At 38.8% G+C, this 22,739-nt stretch overlaps 1 protein-coding gene across 1 annotated transcript in view; it reads right to left on the bottom strand.

Annotated features, from left to right (window-relative positions):
• The window catches only part of DNAI3 (dynein axonemal intermediate chain 3), a 75,928-nt gene that overhangs the window by 40,240 nt on the left and 12,949 nt on the right, over positions 1-22,739 (bottom strand). The window contains exons 8-14 of the mRNA XM_011225218.3: positions 18,856-18,972; positions 13,687-13,877; positions 12,567-12,691; positions 10,580-10,669; positions 8,499-8,585; positions 7,299-7,427; positions 3,609-3,682 (exon numbers count right to left, since the gene is read on the bottom strand). Of these exons, the coding sequence (XP_011223520.1) occupies positions 3,609-3,682; positions 7,299-7,427; positions 8,499-8,585; positions 10,580-10,669; positions 12,567-12,691; positions 13,687-13,877; positions 18,856-18,972 (813 nt within the window). The remainder of the gene's footprint in view (positions 1-3,608; positions 3,683-7,298; positions 7,428-8,498; positions 8,586-10,579; positions 10,670-12,566; positions 12,692-13,686; positions 13,878-18,855; positions 18,973-22,739) is intronic.

Below are 22,739 nucleotides of genomic sequence, written 5' to 3'. Positions count from 1 at the left end.
TCTGCATAGAAATTTCTAATCTGATATATGATTTGCAAATATTTTCTCCCATTTTGTAGGCTATCTTTTCAATTTTTTAATAGTGCCTTTTGAAGCACAATAATTTTGATGAATTTCAAGTTATCTTTTTTCTTTTATTGCTTGTGTTTTTGGTGTCATATACAGAGACATGATATATAACTATATATGTTATAAATGTATAAATATATAATGCAAAGACAATATATTAACTGAATATACTATATATATTATAAATATATGTATATTTATAGGGAAAACAATACATACATAAGCAGTGTTGGATTTAATGTGCTTTGTACATAGTAAACATCCAATAAAGGTTATTTCTCCTCTTATTTCTCTTTCCTTACAGGTTGATTATAAAAATCAAATGAGATAATGTATATGAAAATTCTTTATAAAGCTCCACACATATATACAGAGTATAATTTTGAGTGTATTAAACTTGGTAATACATTTATAATCATACTTGTCCAGTATTTTAGTATAAAAGTGACTTTGTATTAATTATGTGAAAACATATGATGAGGATGGCAAAGAATATGCCATATTAGCTCCATTATTTCTATCACTGAGGTTATGAGTAACCTGATTAATAAACTTAAGATATTATTGAAGAATTTAGATGTGTAAGTTAAAGTATTTAGATAAATGTATAGTAGCTCAAATAAGACTAACAAAACTTTTGTTCATTTATGTGACTTAATATCTATCACTTATTCATCTTAGTAATGAATTATTGAAAGTATTAATCATTATTACGTTGTCAAAACATAAATCCTTGGGAAAACACCACAAATGACACAAAAAGCTCTGTTTTAAACTGTAATTACAGTTGGTTTAAAACCGTTTTTCCAGGGGGCACCTGGGTGGCACAGCGGTTACATCAGGCTCCTCTGCTATGAGCCTGCTTCTTCCTCTCCCACTCCCCCTGCTTGTGTTCCCTCTCTCGCTGGCTGTCTCTATCTCTGTCAAATAAATAAATAAAATCTTAAAAAAAACAAAACAAACAAAAAACCATTTTTCCAAATTAGAAAGATCTTGAATCTCATTTATAAGCCTTAATTTGCATTATTCATAAAATGATTTTGCTAAATACAGAAAACTTAGGTTGAACTTTCTGCATAAATTAATCCCATATTCTTTTTTGGGGATTTTAAAAATTAAAAATTAATTAAAATTTTATTTATTAATTCCAGTATAATTAGCATACAACGTTATATTAGTTTCAGGTATATGATATAGTGATTCAACAATTCTCTACATTACTCAGTACTCATCATGCACTCCTAATCCTCTTCACCTAATTCATTTATCCCCCCATCCACCTCCCACCGGTTTGTTCTCTATAGTTAAGAGTGTTTTTTTGTTTGTCTCTTTTTCATTGTTGTTTGTTTTATTTCTGAAATTCCACATGTGAGTGAAATCGTATGGTATTTGTCTTTGTCTGACTTATTTCACTTAGTATTATACCTTCTAGATCCATCCATGTTGATGTAAACGGCAAGATTTCATTCTTCTTTATGGCTGAGTAATATTCCATCGTTCAGTCACATGTTCTTTATTAATGGATCATTATTTTATCTTATTCTATATTATAAGAACCTTGGCATGGCTGAGGTATAAAGATTAACACTGGTAAGTTTTCCAAATAACTAAAAATTAGCTTTTCTAAATGCATAAGCTTTTTTTTTTTTAAAGGTTTTATTTATTTATTTGACAGAGATAGAGACAGCCAGCGAGAGAGGGAACACAAGCAGGGGGAGTGGGAGAGGAAGAAGCAGGCTCACAGCAGAGGAGCCTGATGTGGGGCTCGATCCCATAACGCCGGGATCACACCCTGAGCCAAAGGCAGACGCTTAACCGCTTGTGCCACCCAGGTGCCCCCATAAGCTTTTTTTTAAAACTTTAACAACTTTTGAAGGAATTATTTCCAGAATATTCTAGAATATTTCTAAATTCAAGGGCCATAATTATAACCAACAATCAAGGACCTGTGTCTTAAATTAAAAAAACATGTAATATTTTAAGTCTATTCAGTGTTTCTAAATGCTTTCCAAGGCTATTAAAGAAGAGTATAGCTCTGCGTTGTGTTGTTTATCATCAACATCATACTATAAACATTGCTCCATGAATCATTACAATTTTAATTGTTGTATAATATTCCAGAGAGCCCTACTGGTGGCCCTTTTGGGCAATAATCCCCCTACCCTTGTGCTCTTTTATTTGTTAGCAAGAGCATTCTAATTGTTTTGTTTTTGGGGGGAATTGCCCCTTCCCCATTCCATGTAGTCATGTTGGAACTGTCACTCAAGGTGCCCTGCCATTCCCTCCTTGGCCAAAGGGGTGACTTTGTAATGTAACAGAAGTCAGGTTGGAACTGATTGATTCAGGTGGAAGGGGCTGGCCATTCATTCCTGCTACCCAAATCCCTGGGGTTATTTCTGAGGCCTGAGTCAGCTCTTTCTTTGATTCAGCAACTTTATTACTTACTACCTATAGTATAGGATATAGTTGTGTGGGGGTGGGTATGTATACATATATGTATTCTTTTTACAACATATTTGTATCTATAAAAATATTTTTTCAACCAGCAACAATCTATAACATTCTGCCCTGTTGTTAATATCAGGTTTAATTGTTACAAAAAGATTATTTAAGGAACAGAAGATAATTTTAGAAGCATCTTAGAAAAAATAATATGTTTTATGAAAACATTTTAGGTAGTGTTTAAAATAAGACTGTGATATTGTGAATTACAAGATATATAAATCTGTTCTTCCTCCAGGATTCTAGCAGAGAGCTTCTAAAACCCTTGGAATTTCCTAGATGTAGAGTGTGGGAAAGATGCCTTTTGTTATGTTAATGAGGCGATATTGGAAAGCCCTAAGGATGGGGGTGGGTTGCCAATGGAGCCAACCCTGCAATTAGAGAGTTGGAATTTTCAGTTCTACCCTGACCTCCAGGGAGGGGAGAGGTGCTGGAGATTGAGTTCAGTCACCAATGACCAAAGATTTAATCAATCATACCTGAGTAATGAAGCCCCCTAAATCCCTAGGAGGACAAGGTTCAGAGAGCTTCCTGGTTGGTGAACACGTGGAGGTTCCGGGAGAGTGAGCACCAAGAGAGGGCATGGAAGCTCCTCACCTTTCCCCATGCCTTGCCCTCTGCATCTCTTCCATCTGGCTCCTCCTGAGTTACATCCTTTTATAATAAGCCAGTAACCTAGTAAGTAAAATGTTCCTCTGAGTTCTGTGAGCCCCTCTAGCAAATTAATCCAACCTGAGGAGGAACTCTTGAGAACCTCCAATCTACAGCCAGTCAGTCCGAAGTACAGGCACTGACTTGGGTTTGTGACTGGCGTCTGACAGGGCCGGCAGGGGAGTGGGTTGTGGTGGGGGGAGGTGTTCAAGAGAGCAGTCGTGTAGCACTGAACCTTACCTGTGAATCCTGGTGGATAGTGTCAGAATTGAGTTGTGAGATGCCCAGCTGGTGTCCAGAGTATTGCTTGGTAGAAGGGTGAGGAAACTTTCCTCCCTACCCCCTCCAACTTTGAAATTGACCCAAGAACTATAACAAAGACATACCAATCAGCTGAACATGTGACAAGCTGACAGCATATTCCATTTCGATTCTCAAAGACAGCACCCAGTCTGTTGATCTGTTTTTTAAAAACACAAAAAGTTAAGTTCTGTGTACCTGGAGTAATGACTTTTCTCACAGTGTTTTACTCTTTTAATATTCTCTTCTTTGTTTTAATTTTTATTAAAAGAATATAACAGTATCACAGAAATTTGGAGGATAAGTTTTAAAATAAAATGTAATTCTGCCATAAGTTTTTCCAGTCTTTTTTCACAGAAACATTTTTGCATAGTTTTAACTAGCATGCATAAAAATTTCTATCCTTAGATTTTTCAGTGGGTGTAATTTGAATACTTACCTGTGTACTCATAAGTCATTTTAACAGTTTTATAATATTTAGATGGTGTATCATGATTTCATTATCCATTATAATTAGAAATGTAGGCTCTTTTGTATTTTACTATTAATGGTGGAACAGAACATAGGAGTCTTTATGAGATTGTTAAGCAGATAAGGTCAGTAAAGAAGACGTTTAGTGTTACTTTGGTGTTACTTTGATTACCAACAGTCACCCAGCACAGGCAAGAGTCCAAGAAAGATTAATGGCTCCTCAGGGTCCTAGAAGTTCCAAATTCCAAACAGGTAGCTTTTTTTTTTTTTAAGACTTTATTTATTTATTTGACAGAGAGAGACAGCCAGCGAGAGAGGGAACACAAGCAGGGGGAGTGGGAGAGGAAGAAGCAGGCTCCCAGCGGAGCAGGAAGCCCAAGGCAGGGCTTGATCCCAGGACCCCAGGACCATGACCTGAGCCGAAGGCAGATGCCTAACCGACTGAGCCACCCAGGCGCCCCCCAACTAGCTAGCTTTGAAAGAAGGAGAAAGGTTTTGTGGCAATCTATGAAGGTGCCACTTTTGAATCAGTAGGGAAACATGACTCCCCAATTCCCGACCTTCCTGGTAGGACTGGTGAGCAAGATAGTAATCAAAGGTAGGGGCTCCAGCAGCAAATAAACGGTGAAAAGTAGCAGGTGGGAGGAGGGCAATAGGTGCTGCATGCTAAAGCCAGTAGGTGTCCCAGGAGCTAAGACTCTGGAAATCTGGCCAAAGCCACAGTAGCCTGAATGCTCTCTGGTTCCCAAATGCTGCGAACTTCTACTCATCTGATAAGCAATCCACAGTCCGAGTTGCCTCTCCACTGAGCCTTTCCTGCTGTATGAAGTGCAAGACCCCAGAAGTGAGCTTGGTCTGGGCTTATGTTTTAATAATTTACACAACAACAACAACATAATAATATTAATGGACATTTGGAAAATAGGAGGTTTTCTTTTCTTTTTTTTAAATAACAAATCGTTAAGGATTTTTTTTTTATCAGACATAAAGTGAATCCAAGGGAAAAAAGAAAAGTATAGAGTAAAAAATCAAGTGTCGTTTTTTTTCAGTATCAAAAGAAATTTTTTTATTATGTTCGGTTAGCCAACATATAGTACATCATTAGTTTTTGACTTAATGTTCAACGATTCATCAGTTGTGTATAACACCCAGTGCTCATCACAACACATGCCCTCCTTAATACCCATCACCTGGTTACCCCAACTCTCCCCATCCCCATCACTTTCCAAAACCCTCAGTTTGCTTCCCAGAGTCCAGAGTCTTTCATGGTTTGCCTCCCTCTCTGATTCCTTCCACTCAGTTTTCCCTCCCTTCCCCTGTGGTCCTCCTTGTTATTCTTTATGTTCCACATATAATAATATTCCATTGTATATATGAACCACATCTTCTTTATCCATTCATCTGCTGAAGGACATCTCAGCTCCTTCCACAGTTTGGCTATGGTAGACATTGCTACTATGAACATGGGGTGCATGTGCCCCTTCTTTTCAATACATCTGTATCCTTGCGGTAAATACCTAGTAGTGCAATTGCTGGGTTGTAGGGTATCTCTATTTTTAACATCTTGAGGAACATCCATACTATTTTCCAGAGTGGCCTTACCAGCTTGCATTCCCACCAACAGTGTAAGAGGGATACCCTTTCTCCACATCCTCTCCAACATTTGTTGTTTCCTGTCTTGTTAATTGTTGCCATTCTAACTGGTTTAAGGTGGTATCTCATTGTGGTTCCCTGATGGCTAGTGATGTTGAGCATCTTTTCATGTGTCTCTTAGCCATTCGTATGTCATCTTTGGAGAAGTGTCTGTTCATGTCTTCTGCCCAGAAAATAGGAGGTTTTAATATGAAATATAATTCTACCTGTATTTTTTCCAGTATTTTTTCATGAATACATTTTGACATAATTTGTTAAGATGTGCTTATAATGTTGTATCTTGAGGCACAAACTGGATTATTTCTTAATATGAATTCCCAAAATTTGAATTACTGTTCAAAAAGTTGAAAATTTGGATGATTTAAGAACTGACTAATTGTATTCCAAAAGTTGTATGTTGGAACCAGCAGTGTTAGAATTTACTGGTTCCACCACTGCATCCTTTAAAACACAGGGTATTATTATTTATTAAATTTTTATTTAAAAATTAAATGGTCCAAAATAGTATATTATTGTTGCTTTATTATTAATGTCTTTGATATTAGAAAGCCTGAATGATTTTCACGTTTATCTAATAATTGTTTTTCAGTATATGTTTTATTTACTGGAAATCTTATATTTACCATATTTTTGACCAATATTTTCCTCCATTTTGTTGTTTGCTCTTTGTTAATTTAGAAATTTACATGTGGATGTTTTGAATTTCTTTCAACATTAATTAGCTTAGAAACTATCTCCAATCCAGAAATATGACATTCAATGGTATTCTATTTTGGTTTTTATTATATTTTTCCTGTGATTTGTTATTTTTATTCAAATATATAATCATCTGAATTAATTTGTGTGTATGGTGTGAGCTGAGATGAAGTTGGAGCAGAGAGTTACCTATATTAAACTCTTAGAGGTAACAGAAACTGTCTGGGCTATTTGTTTTGGTCCATTATAACTTTTAAAAGTATTGTTGCTTTGCATAGCCCATTTGAATATGTTGAAATACCTTTTATAACTTTACCTTTTCATAATATTCTTTGATATTCTCAAGGTACACAGTCGACCCTCAGTGTCCTTGAGGCAAATATTTGGGGAGCTTTCCAGTTTCCAAATTCACTAACAGCAGACTTAGTGAGTCAGGTACAGAACTACAAAGCCAAACTACATTGCAGATGCTAAGCGCTCAGCTGGACTCATCCACTGCATGACTAGTTTTCGCCGACCAGCCTCACGGTGCATTCAACTCAAAATTGCCTCGACAAAATAACACATTACTATATGTCACAGATCTTCAGAGTTGCTTGCTTCAACTAGCTGAAATCATAAATTTTAAATCCACAGAGGCTGAGGGTGTAAAATATTTGCACTATATTTTTACATATCAAACTATTACCTTCTCCACTATTGTATTATATCATTGTTGACACCACCTACCTTTTTTTAGTGGTTTATAAGCCATTGAAGTTGAAACATTAGCCTTATTCTCATCCCCAAGTCAGATATTGGCCAGGCAACACTGACACAACTGTTTGATGCCCTGGTTCCTAGTTATTTTATGATTTAAATGGAAATGAATTGTTGACTTGAAACATGCTCTTTCAATAAAATCTCCCGAAATGTACAATCCAGCAGGAGAAAATTATGAAACCATTGAGACTCACCTCAAATGTGTCAGGCAGCCAATGTATATCTGTAATTACTTTCTTATGACCATTTTCTATTGAGGAAACTGCACAATGTCTGATGTACATTGCTTCTTTATTACTGTCTGGTTCAAGGAGAAACATAGGCTGGAAAAATGTCAAAAGAAAGTTATGTTATAATTTCAGAGAGCTAATGAGTGAATTCATACTTTACTCATTATTCCAGTTAGAATTAATAACTTGGAGAAATACTAGTTCAAAGAAAAACATTGAAACTAGTGTATAAATGTATCATGTATTTAGGTAATAAGATTATGCAATACATTTAGGTAATAAGATTATGCACTTTCCCTTCAATGTAGTCTAAGTTTTCATCTCTAAACTTAACAAGATCCACTCTCTAAAGAATCAATGAGATCCCATTTTTTTTTCTTTTTTTTTTTTAGAGAGACAGCCAGCAAGAGAGGGAACACAGGCAGGGGGAGCGGGAGAGGAAGAAGCAGGCTCCCAGCGGAGGAGCCTGATGTGGGGCTTGATCCCAGGACTCTGGGATCATGCCCTGAGCCGAAGGCAGACGCTTAACGACTGAGCCACCCAGGCGCCCCAATGAGATGCCATTTTTAAAGGAGTGTTTCCTGCATGCTCACTGTGTCTTGATGAAGGCCCATTGGTGTTCAGGTTGAAGAACTGGGGATTGAGGTGTGCAATATGGTGGGTGAGTACTGTGTCAGGAGCTGAGGAATCTTTCCTCAACCCTCTTGGCAGCATCCACAGCTTCACCAAATCATAGTATACGATTATCAGAAAGGATTGTAACCCCTTCATTCTACACATGAAAAAACTGATGCTTGCTGGGGTGAGAAGACATGTCCAAACTCACAGGACTACAGTCCAGAGCCTACATACATGACCCTTCTGTCCCATGCTCTTTCCATGATATCACCTTAGGCAAGTCACTCGGGCCCTTTATTTTATTTAAAAACAACAACAAAAATAACATCTTCAGGTAGGTCATGCGACTTGTTTTATGGATTTTTTTAAAATCAAGGGCCTACATAAAAGCAATTCAGAACATGTCCACAAACGGATGTGAAGGTGTGGGAAATAATACTCCCGCCACCCCTTGAGTCTTTGTGTAGCTTGGCAGTTCCATTATGTACTTTTTGATAAACCCCTGAACTGAAGAAACTTGCAAATGAAAAGTTATAAAAAGCTAACCTTGAGCGTGACTTTCTTTCTTCTACTACCGCCTGTCTTGATGTTTTCTATGCGATCTGCGTGCGCAGTGATATCCCACATGACAATCTAAAACAGAAATAAAGGTCATTACAACATATTTTCAGGAAATAGCTCACTGGGTCTTAAAGATTTTTTTAAAACCTATTGGTATTGGCATGCACTCCGATGAATCAATCACCTTGAAGGATAATCACACTTAGCCTACTAATAGCAAGTCAGCAATGTTTAGAGCTAACATGACAAAGAATGTTTTCTTCTCTATAAAAGTATTTTTAGCACTTTGATTTTTGTGCTTGTGCTTATGTTAATAAAGACTAGTCTTTTTTTTTTTTTTTTTTTAACTCCAGGGTAAACCGTATGCAATTTCCTCTGCTTTGGGAATGTGCTATGACTGTGGGGAGAGCTGCTTTGCCTTGCGTCCAGAAGTAGTACAGTTGTCCAAAAAGTCTAGAAAATGGTGATTTTTACTTAATTGAATATTCTAGCCAACTCCAAGTTTGCCTATACATGAATGGTCATTTTTGGAAAAATGAGAATAAACTAGAATATTCAACACTAAATTAGATTAATTTTCAATGATTGGAAGTCATTTCAACACACAGAAATGTTAACAAAATGTCAGGATTACAGAATTGTGAGTGATTTTATTTTCATCATTTGCTTTTCTAAAATATTTTTTAAAGTTTTTATTTATTTATTTATTCATTTATTTACATAATCTCTACAACCCAGCATGGGACTTGAACTCACAACCCTGAGATCAAGAGTTGCTTGCTCTTTGTCTGAACCAGCCAGGCACCTCTTTTCTAAAATATTCTTAAAGTTGTATCACCTTTGTAATGAGTAACAAAAAGCATTTCAGTATTTGCTGGGCTTGGAGGATAAGCTCTGGGTCATTATTATGACCACCAGTTATTGTTGAACAAAACTGAGGGGGAAAATTGTTTTTCTTGTTGTTTTGGTTCTGGATAAATGGTCGTGGATGGTGTAGACATTTATTTTTTTTTAAAATGTATGCATTTATTTATTTAAGAGAGAAAGTGTGTGTAGGGGAGGAGCAAGGGGGAGAGGGAGAGGATCTCAATCAGACTCCCGGCTGAGCGTGGAGCACCATATGGGGCTCAATCCCACTACCCTGAGATCATGACCTGAGCTGAAACCATAAGTCAGACGCTCAACTGACCGAGCCACCCAGGCATCTCCAATGTAGACACTTACATTTTCAATCACAAGGAAGTTTTCCTAGCCACACATAAAAAGACCATTTACTGGGGTGCCTGGTGGCACAGAGGTTAAAGCGTCTGCCTTCGGCTCAGGGCATGGTCCCGGCATTGTGGGATCGAGCCCCACATCAGGCTCCTCTGCTATGAGCCTGCTTCTTCCTCTCCTACTCCCCCTGCTTGTGTTCCCTCTCTCGCTGGCTGTCTCTATCTCTGTCAAATAAATAAATAAAATCTTTAAAAAAAAAAAAAGACCATTTACTGTTAATGGTCAAGCTCACTGGGTCACAGTGAATTTAAATTCTGATGATAAAACAGCTTTAAGATTTTTGTTTCACTTTATTAGAGAAACAAGCTATTGGAGGACAGGATCTAAATTTCATATAAATTAGATAACTTAAAAAAGAAAAGAAGAAAACAAATATGGTATCAAATTATATGTATATAAATTCAGTAATATATGTACCTTTTCCCAGTGAATTTCTGTTCAAGTTCTGGATCATCCCCTAACTCCTACCCCTAGAGAAACGTCAGAAGAGGACTCTCGACCAAGAGGTATTAATGCTTGTGTTTTTTGTTCTTCTGTGGAATCTTGTACAATTCGCAGCTCTATTCCATGAATACAAACAGATTTGACTCAGATTTGTTCAAGTTAATACTAGATCGCCCTGTGGACACCTCGAGTCCTGATGTCTAACACATCTATATACCCCAGTTCTTGGCACACAATTGGCATACTTTCCTTCTGCCAAATTGAATCCTTAAGTTTAAGAAAAACTACCAATCAAAATATATTACAGAATGTTGTCTAAATAAATGCTGGAAAAAATCCGTAATTACCTGTCCATTTATGCAGCCTCCAGCAATAATATTAGGATCACTTGGACAGAACTTGAAGCAAAAGATGTCATCTGGGCTCTCCAGCATTAACTAAAGTAAACCCCCCAAATTCAAGAGAGAATGAGAAAACCTATTAAGATCATAGGGAGAAAATAATATTAAGACAGTCAAAAGTTGAATTTTACAGATGTCTATAAGAAACGTGGACATAGAGTCCATTCCCAGAATAACACCTGTGGATGGCGTGAACATTGAATTTGGTGAACATTGGCTATGTGGATGAGAGAGGTATGTTCTCAAGGGGCCCAGATCTCCCCTTCCTCCACCCTCCATGGGTCATTGCTGGGAGATGTTATAATTTTTTATAAACAAAAAGATTATGTTTAGTGTTTCTGAGAAGTGTGAAGGTACGTTCTCTGAGGACAAGATACTTGTCTGTTTTGTTCCCTGCTGTCTAGCTAGCTCGGCAGAGAGTGAGCACTCAAAAAGAAAATGTGTTGAATGAGAAAAGATAGAGGTATTGCCGTGATAATATCTCAAATTTTAAAATAATACAGGACCCAGAGAGTGAACAAACTCAAGTAATGGAGGGTAAGAAGGAAGCCCTGCAAAGAATATACCAGTGTGAAGGAATGGGTATATTAATCATATTTGGCACCTGTTCTAATGTGTTAGCACAAAGCAAAATACATGCATGGTTACTGTTCTTCCTTAAATATTGCCATCAAAAATATGGGTCCCAGAGGCCATTGGTTTGTCACCACTGAGCTAGAGTTTCAGACTAGTATTGGAGGGAATCATCTTTGTTTATCTGATACTCTGTGGCTTCTAGAGAAACTTCTACTTTTAAAATAAATTAAAAAAAAATTCTCCTATAGTTTTGATAGAACAAAGACAAAAGAAATCATTTACATTATTTCCTTAAGAAATTATTTGCTTGTGTTTTTAAAGCTATTCTTCAAAATAGAGGAGAGGGTCCTTTTCTCCTCTTCCTAATTTGTGTGAAAGTTCAGCCACACTTCCATGATGTTGACTGGAGAGTAATCCTAGTCCACTAGAAAAATATTAGAAAACCCCTACCTACCATTTTTTGTGGTAATTAGGCTGACAAGAAAGAACTAGAGATCTGTCATTTTAATTTCTAGGTCTATAGTAATTAAAGTACTAGAATATATTATAGTAAAACTGCCTGAATTCAGATGAATTAGAGAAGAAGGTAGAAGGGAAGGGTAGGGTTTTAATTAGGGAAAGCCTTTGTTATACAATCTTTATAGAAACAAAATATTATATTTAAGTACATTTAAAAAAAACTTAAAGCACTGTAAAGCACCCTCCCCCTAAGCAAAACTCTTTTTGAGCAAGTGATAGAAATAGAACCGTGTGGGGCAAACCCAGCCTTGTTTTATTTGAATTGTGTGTTTGTTGACTGGTTGGTTTGGTTTTAGTTGAACTATTTAAAAATTGGGAGATTTCACTAAAAAATTTGGATCTGGATTCTTTAAACCAAGTAAGACCACCTGGCAACAAGAGAGCTGCAGAGTAGTTTCTCCACAGATGGACAGTCCAATCTCCAGGGCCAAAGTCCCCACCCCTCCCCATTGTTTCCCACACAGGCATCTGTACTCATTACTGTCACCTACTGGTGATCCTCAGAACTGAGGAAATTCATGAGAGTTAAAATCTATTTGCATTTGAACAAATAGTATTTAAATAAGCCCCCCAAAGAGTTTGCTTTTTGAAATTGGTTAAACAGTGCTCTTAAAATCATTTTTGAAAATAACATGTTGATTTGTTCAACAAACCTTTTCAATAAACTAAGTGTAAACTTCAGTTTTGCTCAAAATTGATGACAAATTCTGAATCGAATAAAGCCTACCTTTATAAGCACTTACTATGTTAAGTGGTTATAAAGTAGTTTGCAATTAAAACTGCTAAAGATAAATGTGAACATAGTATTTAGACTACATGGACAACTCTCCTTAATTACCTGAGGATGTATGGGATCAGAGAAACTCCAGAAAAGAATCAGTGATGGTTGCAGCAATAATTTACCAGAAAAGTGGACTCTCTCTTCAAGGGAGAGTCGTACGGCCACGGACACAGCTATTAGGCCTGATTGAAACACAATTAGAAGTTAAAATCTGCAGCAACTATACATAGAGAAATGTTTTTAGGTTTTGCTTCTCAACATAGTCACTATTCATTTCCATTTTGATGAAACTTGAATAAATGTATTCAATAAGAGACCAAGAGTTCTAGAGTTCTACTGTGTAATACGGTAGCCAGTAGCCACATGTTGCTTATTTAGCACTTGAAATGTGGTCGGTCCAAACTGAGATGTACTGTTAATATAAAATGAACAGTGGACTTCAAAGATTTAGTACAGGGGAGCCTGGGTGGCTCAGTCATTAAGTGTCTGCCTTTGGCTCAGGTCATGATTCCAGGGTCCTGGGATCCAGCCCCGCATCGGACTCCCTGCTCTGCTGGGAGCCTGCTTCTCCCTCTTCCACTCCCTCTGCTTGTGTTCCCTCTCTCACTGTCTCTTTCTGTCAAATAAATAAAAATCTTTAAAAAAAAAAAAAGATTTAATACGAATTGTGTGTGTGTGTGTGTGTGTGTGTGTGTGTGAGAAAAGGGCCAGTGTGGGGGAGAGGAGGAGGAAAAAAGAGGGAAAGAAACTTTTTCTTTGTTCCACCTGCATGTGGTTCCACCTGCACCGGGTCCTCCCCTCCCTTGGCTGATGAGTGATTTCTGGGAGGTGCGTTTCCTCTCTTGTCCACTAAGGGGGCAGGGCGGCGGGGGGGAATGGAGCTAGCCTTGGGAATCCCAACAGGTTGAGGCAAATCCAGATTCAGCACTGTTCGGGCTGGGTGACCTGAGCCGGTCACCTCCCCGGCTTGAGCTCTGCTTCTGTCCTTGTAGAGACCACAGTGAGGTGCTGGGAGAACACAGGACCACAGGGTGTCGAAAGTGCTCCAAAGGTGCACTTAGCAGCTGGGAGTGGTCTTATTGCAACTGAGAAAGTGAGCTAGTTTGGATTTTACTAGAAAAGCAACAGACTCTTTCTGGGCCATCACAAAAGAGAACCGCAGTCGTGTTCGTCTCACCATAGATGGTCGGATGCCAGGAGACGGAGGTAACCATCTTCTCCGTTAGGGTATGGAGGTCGGTAAAGGACTGGTACTCTTTCAGGTGGGTATCGGTTTTGTCTCCAAAAGTGCTTTCTTCTTCTGCCAGACACTTCCAGTCATCAATAAATGTGTTCATGATTTCATTTTGCTGCAGGGCGATTTCAACACTGTTTTGTTTAAAAAAAAAAAGCAAACACAAGATGTTGGATTTTACTATTCAGTGATATGTCTTTCCGCATCTCCTCCTACTTCATTTATATGGAAAGGAAAAAATGTTCTCAATTATATTTGGTAACTGGCGATTGCCCCCATGTGAAATAAATGACTTAAGAGAAAAAAACCGCACGGCTGTGAGCTACTGAGAACTTCTAGTGCCAGGAGGCTGTTAGCTGATGGCCTGGAGCACCTTCGTGATCTGCCTGGGCTTCCAGGCCAAGGCTGTGCTCTCCCAGGCCCATGACCAAGCTGGCAGCTGCAGGGACACGGGGCCTGCCCCGCTCTGCCTCCTGCAGGACTCCTTTCACAGGCTGTCTTCCCGCTGGAGCTCCCTGCAGGGAGGTGCTAATGTCTTCAATTCTATTACTAAACCTGCAATGCATGATACAATCCCTACAATTAAGAATTATCCTGCTAAGAAGGCAATATTGCCCTTTCAAAAACAATCTGAGTGCTAGGCTTATCTCTTAGTCCCTACGGCCCTGACTTGACAGGCTCCTGTCCTAAAAGTTACTACAGGAGCTCTCAAGTTGGTGAGTACTCGAAGGTGCTGGAGGCTGGAATGTCTCCCCCAACCTCCTACCCCCAATCACTTGTCCTCTGCATCTCTTCCATTTGGCTGCTCCTGAGTTGTATCCTTTACAATGAACGGGTAATAGTAAGGAAAGCGCTTTCCTGAGTTAAATGAGTCATTCTGGAGAATTATCAAACTGATTTATAGCTGGTCAGTCCAAAGCATAGCTGCCCTGGGACTTGAGACTGGCGTCTGAAGCTGGGGCTGGTTTGTGAGACTAAGCCCCTTAACTTGTGGGGTCTGCACTTACTCCACATAGCATCTGACAGTTAGAGAATTGGTGTTGGGAAAGAAAGGTATTTGGTGTTGAGAGGGGAAAAAAAAACTCTCATTTGGTACCAGAGTTGGTATCCGGAAGACTCCAAGAATCCCATTTTCCTGCTTCTTTACATGGTTAGTGACTTTACATATTCAATGAAACTAGTCGTTATAAATGATATGTTGTAGATACCTGGATTCTCTTTTGTCCCTCTGAAAAGTAAAATTTGTTCTATAATGCAGTTAACTTGGCTGGACTCAAACTCCAAATTCTATCTCCTCTGTATAGAACGATAGCTGAGATCTCTGTTCAGTTTTCAGCTTCTAGATGCTGGTTGTTCAGGACTCCCCTAGAGTTTCCCCTAAAAATGAGCGCTTTAGTCTACAGCCTAGGATCTGATTAGATTTTTATGTAGATCTGGGGTCTTGGCTTATCTGGGGCTCCCTTCCTTCCAGGACTTTCCCTTGACTGTTTGGTTATTCTGCCCCCACAGACCTGTAAGGCTGCAGGTTTCTGTCAGCTGAGCCTCCTATGGATTAGGCAATCATTATAGGAAAACACTGCAGACTTGCAAATCTCGTCCTTCTCCCCTCCAGTTTCCGCTAACTTCTGGTCACTCTCCTGAGCCTTCAAGTAGTTGTGTGTGTATGTTTGTGTATAAATAGTGTTTTTTAGATGTTATAACTGTTTTCTGTGAGTTTGACCAACTAATTCCACCATTACTCAGTCACTTGCTTATGATATGAAAATGAGGTACGTTCTTGAAAGAAGCAGTACCATAAACAGACAAAAAACAAAACCGAAGAACAGGTACTGTAATTTCTGTCATATTTATTGCCCCTGTATATACTTTGGCTTGAAAGCTCAGCTCACTCACTCACAAGGCCTCTGGAGCTTTCCCACAATTAGGATGTCACCCAATGTTTTACCCTAATGATTAAGAGTTCAAATAGCTTGGTTTTTTAGGTGTGGTAAGCTGAAAGAGCAGTTCTTGACTATGAATTTCCTAAAACAATAAAAAAAAAAGCCAAACCTCCTTTACTTAGACAATTAAATATAAACCCAAAATATTATAATAGATACTCCTAAGAATGTAATTAAACAGGGTGACCTTTAGTACCTCTGTTGTTAAGAATTACCACTACCATTCACTGTTTAAGTGGATACTCTTGGTTTAAATTCTTCTTGAACTTTATCTTCCAAACTAGGACCTTGCTACTTAAAGTGCGCTGCGCGGGCCCCCAGCACCATCATGACCTGGAGTTTGCTAAAAATGCCTTCACAGACTCCACCCGAGCCTAGTGGAGTCAGAGTCTGCACGTTGACAAGGTCCCCAGGTGGCTCATATGCACGTTTAAACACCCGCGAGGGCTAGCTACGTTCACAGCCTGGAGCTGCAAGTAGAAGCATTTGTTAGCATTTTCAAAATCTTGTTTTTTTCTGTTTCAGCCTAAATGAGAAAGAAATTCCCAAGAGACAAGCTAAAGCCAGGGCCTTTAATCTGATTTCCTGATTCTTCCCTCTCGGCCTGAACTGGGAACTAATTCACGAGGGAGAAGTGAAGACTGCACCTTTTCTCTGGTTTCCTGTTTCTTGATTTCCCTGCACCCCAGTTTCTGAGGGTGATGAAGTGGAAGCTGGCAAAACCGCTGTCTGAGTTAGAGCCTGTGAGTACTTTTTTTTTTTAAAGATTTTATTGTTTATTATTTTAGAGAGAGAAATAGGATGTAAGAGCAGGGGAGGTGGGAGCAGAGGGAGGTGGAGAGGGAGAGAGTCTCCAGCAGACTCGGAGCTGAGCATGGAGACTGACTTCGGGCTCCATCCCAGGATCCTGAGATCGTGACCTGAGCTGGACTCAAGAGTCAGACGCTTAACCAACTGAACCACCCAGGCGCCCCGGTTAAGTATTTTTTTTTTTTTAACTCAAAAACGAATGTTTCTTAGTTGCTTTGAGAATCCCTTGAAGTTCTCTCTTCTTTCTTTTCATTTCCTTCTTTAGCAAATACTGCTTCCTTTAGGTTCTTTATGGATAAAATTCTTTAAGAAAGAACTCATTTCTAAAAGGGCACTCTTTCCAGGTCAAAACCAGGCTTATATTAACTTTTAAAAAATTGAATAAACCTTGAACAGTTTTAGAGTGGGAAACATGGCGGTAATATTTTCATGGGTTTATTTATTCTTGACGGGTGCTATTATAATTCCTGTACCAAATTTCCTCTTTTTCTTACAGTTCCATCTTCTTTTTCCCACTTCTCAGAGAGGGAATTATAAAGCTGTTTACTGTTCCTCTCTCTGTAAGCATGGCAACTGAAAGGGAAGAACAAAAACCCAGGTCTAAAGATAATACACCATGTGGATAATTAAGAATTGGCTATAGGCCTTCTATGGCTTTGAAATGGATTGTACATACACTTCTCATTTTTAATATTCTTACCAGGAAAAATTTTAAGGACTAAATTTTGATATGGGGAAACAGAAACTGTAGGTTTTCTTGTTTCTTTCTCATTGTCCCATAGGAAAAGCTATAGCATGCTTCCTGTAAATGAGTGGCAAATAGTTAATGCACTCTGGTTTTTTGTTTTTGTTGCTTAGTTTCATAGCCTAAGCAGAAATGCATTTAATTTTGTCACTGAACAGACAAGAACATAAGGCTTGCTTCAAAGTCTGAAGTAAACTCACCTGCTTTTCATTTCCCCTAATCAACCAGCAGAGTCTACAAAACTGCAACCCTGTTTTTAAAACATTGAACCTCTGGCATTTCTGGAGGTTTCATGGAATTCTGCCTTGTAGTGTGTCCCCTACCCTTGCCATGAGATGTATAGTTTTTCTGCATGTTTAATGTCTTCTCCAGAGACCAACTAATACTGAAGTCCTGTGAGGAGAGACTGTGTTTCTGCCTCTGGGTTTCTGGCTCTTTGTTAAAAACCGTTGTGTTCCCTCCGCTCTCCTTAGCTTTGGTTCCATAGTCATTCTGCCAGCTGGCACAGGGAAATAGCAGGCCAGCTAGCTAAAGTGAATGATGGGTCAGCAGGGGACAGCCTGTTGAACAGCTGTTAGTCATCAGGTATTGATGGAACATCGATCTTTCTTTGTTCCACGTTTTAATGAACTTCACAAGAAGCTGGGACCCAGAGTAAACCTAACACTATCTATCTATCTATCTATCTATCTATCTATCTATCTATCTATCTATCATCTATCTATCTATCTATCTATCTATCTATCTAAAGCATTTTATATAGTTTCATGCACTCTCTTTGCATCACAGGTGAATTTTTGAACCAGATTCCCCCCAGACATAGGTAACAACTTTTGAGAGTTGGAATTTTCAGGATATTTAAAAGTCTCAAAGAATTAATGGTGTTTTCTTAAAAATAATTTTAAAAAACTTAATATGGGCTATGTATGACCTTGACCAACAAATTTTTAATTTTGGAAAGAAATAGAAACCAACCTATAGGGTACAACTGGCAAACCTGTCCACCACTAGCCCCACTTTTCTGAACGCTGATGTCAACTTGATGAGACCTTGTCCAGTTCTTCTCTGATTTAGAAACCCCAGGGTCCTAGTAACAGTGTGGGGCGGTGGGTTCCTGAAGACACCTCTCTCTCAGATTCAGTAAGAGTGGCAGCGACGCAGGAATTAGGGGGAAGGGATAAGATGTACAAAGGCACATCCGAATTAAATTCGGTGATATTTACAAAAAACATCATGGTCACGCTCATCCTCCACATGCCCCTCATCCTCAGCTTTGTGATCACACACAAGTTATGACACTAAGAAGGGGTAGAGAGTGGAGAACAAAGACTTAAATAAAAGAACCATGGAAAATAGATGTTAATTTGCCATTAGGAAAACATCCTCACACACTCAACGGTATACATCTCCCAGGCGAACACTGGTATGCCCCTAGCTTGGAGGGTCTAGGACGTGGCCTGGCAATAGAAAGGAAAGACTGAGAGTGTGTCACATGCTCATACACATTCGTACTCTCTACCTAGACACCATGGACTGAGTTGCTTTTTAAGACCTATCATTATAGGTACACATATGCATTTTATGTTTTATTTCAAAAATTTAATATACAATTCTTACCTTATAGATGTGTTGTTAAGAAAGTCACTCAAAGATTTTGATTGTCCAAATGTCTCTTTTTCCTCCTCTGATAATTCTCTTGGATAATACTGTGTAATGGCATTTTTGGGATATGTCCTAATATAGTAAAAGAAAATTGAATACCAAAAATTAGATCAAAGGAAAGTAAATACAGGTTGTGACAGGTCAAAGGTTTCTTTCTGTGGCAGTAATAAGTTATTATTTTTTATTTAAATTGTATTATTGAATATTTTTCTTTATCCTAGATAATTGATATTGACTACCTTTTTGAAATACTTTGAGTATTTATGTATTTGTTTCTAACATAATCAAGTTCTTATTTTTTAAAGTTTTTATTTAGATATTTTTAACTTACAGAAAAGTTGTAAGAAGGATCTGAGGAACTCTCATACACTCTTCACCCAGATTCATCCATTATTAACATTTTGCCACATTTGTTCATCATTCTCTCTTCATTTCATTAAGTCAATGTTTCTTAACCAGTGCAATCCTACCCCACCCTGGGAAATTTTGGCCATATCCAGAAATGTATTTGGTTGTCACAAATGGAATGTGCTACTGGCATATTATGAGTAGAATTCAGGGATGCTGTTTAATACCCTACAATGCATAAGATAGCCTCCCACAAAAGAGAATTACCCAGCCCAAAATGTCAGTAGGGTTGAGATTGAGAAACTCTGCTCTAGATACACAAAACTGAAAACAATTTACATTTCAGCAATGATGGCAACGTGATCTCTGGGAGAAGGCTTATTCCATCCAGTCTGCCCTCAGTGCTCACCTCCACCCTTGAACATATTCTGTTGCATTTGGCCATTGGCAGTCTCACCCACTAGACTGGGGGAGCTCCTTGATCTTAGGGTATAGGGCTATAGAAAGGTCATATGGCACAGACATTAAGAGTGTGCACTCTGGTGACACACTGCCTGGTTTTGAAGCCTGATTTTATCACTAACAAGCTTTGTGACCCCAAGCTAATTATTTAACCTCTCTGTGTCTGTTTATGCATCTCTAAATGAAATTCTCGAAGTACCTGGCTCATAGAGTCATTGTAAATTGAATGCGTTAATACATGCCAAGCTTTTAAAATAGTGCCTAACACATTATAAGTGCTCAAAAAAATATTAGGTTGTATTTAATCTGTGCTGAACAAATGTCAGTAAAATGTCTCTGTGAGAGGCAAATACATTAAGTGAAGAGTAATGAAACAAGGAGTAAAGAGAGTTTTATGTTTAATAAACAATTCATTCTTTTTCCCCTAGCTAGCTCAGTATCAGTAGCACAAAGCAGAGTGCTGGAAAGAAAGAATGTTGGTATTGGAACCAGAGAGACTTGGGTTCAAATCTTAGCTTCACCTCTTAATTCACTAATGTGTCCTCTAGGTAGGATGAAGTAAGAAATTACATAGCACCAATGGGTTCATCCAAGAGACAACAAGACTAAGAGCCACTCCTCTTTGTTCAATGTGATTTGTTTTATTATTTCTCAGATTTATTTGTGATTGCTTCAGATTTAAATTATGTTCTGAACTTTGAGCTTTCATTTTTTTTTAAGATTTTATTTATTTGACAGAGAGACAGCCAGCGAGAGAGGGAACACAAGCAGGGGGAGTGGGAGAGGAAGAAGCAGGCTTATAGCGGAGGAGCCTGATGTGGGGCTCGATCCCGTAACGCCAGGATCATGCCCTGAGCCGAAGGCAGATGCTTAACCGCTGTGCCACCCAGGCGCCCCTGAGCTTTCATTTTTACCCGGGCTTTGCCTCAGTTTGTTTGTGTTTGTTTGTTTGTTTCTTTCTTTCTTTCTATAATAATATTTTTTATTTATTATGTTATTCACCATACAGTACAGTTATTTCTAATATGAGGATAGTGCCTATCTCAGAGGGCAGTTGTGAGAATTGAGTTGCTGTGTGCCAAGTGCTTAGAAGAATGCCTAGTGTGTGGCAAGAACACTGTGAACTTCTGCTTTCACTGTCAGTCCTCTTTGAACCTCATCTTTGATTTTATTTTTTTTACTTCCATCAAAATCATATCTCTCAGCCTCTCCACCCTAGACTAGCTACCCTTCCTAATTTCCTGATCTTGGTAAGGAGTACCAGCATTCTCCCAGTCACCTATTTGAACCTTTTGATTCATATATTTTGTTTTCATCTTATGGGTCAAGACCTTCACTTACTTCTCACCTTTTCACTCCATCTATATAGATACAACTGTCTGTTAGTATGAATCAGCATTCATTGAAAGACTACTAGATCTAGAGTCCTCTGGGTTCCAGTTATTGCAAGTTCCCTGTCTTTTTCTGAGTCTACCTCCCAATTCTACCCTGGGTGACTCATTCTTGTCGCTTTTCTGCACTCTGGCAGGAACATAGAAGAAATCTCTGGCCAGCTTGGCTTAGAAATTTGTCTCAAAGTCTAAGTTTCTTTGGTACTAATGTCTCACCTCTCTCCTTCCTGTCTTGGCCTGACTTCTTGGTATTTATGGATCTCTGGTGTCTTGATTCTCTGCTCAGACTTGACTACTGATCCTGTCTTTAGTTTTTACCCCCTTTAGTTCTGGCCTGTCTATTCATCTGCTTCCCTCATTTCTGACCCATTTCTTATTCTGGTATCTATGCATAAGTGCTCTGACTTTAACAATACATTTTTATGGTTTCTGAGTCGTTGGTTTACATGGATTTAAAAAGCATGTCTTGTATTTCACTCCACACTGCCGATTCCTGATTCTCCTGGCCACTGCATATTTCATGGCCCTCCTCTTGACACTGAAATCAAGTCAGTCATCTGTTCTGCACATTCTTCTTTAACTTGATCCATCTGTTCCCCTGCCTTCCTCCATTTGATAAATGTGTGTCAGGAAATATCCTAGGAGTTGAGGATGTGGAAATAAACAAAATAGACAAAGTTCCTGTCTCATGGAGCTTACATTTTAAGGCAGGGTGTGGGTGGGAGGTGAGAGAAGAATGACAATGACAAACACATATCAAGTGATGATAATAACATGAGGAGAAATAGAGTAAGGGAGTAGACAGTGATGGGGGTTGTTGCTTTTACAGACGGTCCCCAACTTATGATGCTTCCATTTGTGATTTTTTTACTTCAGGATGGAGTGGAAGCAATATGCATTCAGTAGAAACTGTACTTTGAATTTTGGATTTGGAATTGTCCTGGGCTAGCGATCTGCCATCCCATCCTCTCTCATGAGGCTGGGCAGTGGCAGTGAGCCAGAGCTCCCGGGCAGCCACACGAGCATGAGGGTGAACCAGCCATACACCGACGACATTCTGTACCACATAACCATCATGTTTTTCACTTTCATTATTTAATAAATTATATGAGATATTCAATACTTTATTATAAAATAGGTTTGTGTTAGATGATGTGGTCCAACTGTCGGCTAATGTGAGAGTAGCAGCATGGGCAGAGGCAGGAAGATGTGGAAAAGCAGACATTCTGGATGCTGGAAGCAGCCCGTGGGGCTGGAGCACAAAAGCTTGTTTCAGAACAGGATGCCAAGCCTGGAGTGGCAGACAATGCCTTGTCACGGAGGAAGGAGGATCTAATGCCATCCGAAGGGCTCTGGATGTGGTGCGGAGCCAAAAAAGAGATTTAGGCAGTGACCTAACACAATCTGCTTTGGTATGGGAGAATGATCACTTCGGTGGTGGAATAGAGCAGTTAGGAGGCAAGGGGAGAGACAACAGGGCCCCTGCTCTGAAAGCAAGAGTGTGCTTATTAACAGCACCAGTTATTGTCCCACTTCGCAGTGTTTACACTCTTACAGACCTGTCTCTCCTGTTCCTATTGAGATCTTATTTATTTAATTTTTTTTCCTATTGAGATTTTAAAAGGCATTGTTGAGTAT

Source organism: Ailuropoda melanoleuca, chromosome 2 (assembly GCF_002007445.2).
Source record: "Ailuropoda melanoleuca isolate Jingjing chromosome 2, ASM200744v2, whole genome shotgun sequence".
NCBI lineage: Eukaryota > Metazoa > Chordata > Mammalia > Carnivora > Ursidae > Ailuropoda > Ailuropoda melanoleuca.
The sequence above is the reverse complement of the archived record's forward strand: the minus strand, read 5'-3'. Positions and strand labels throughout refer to the sequence as shown.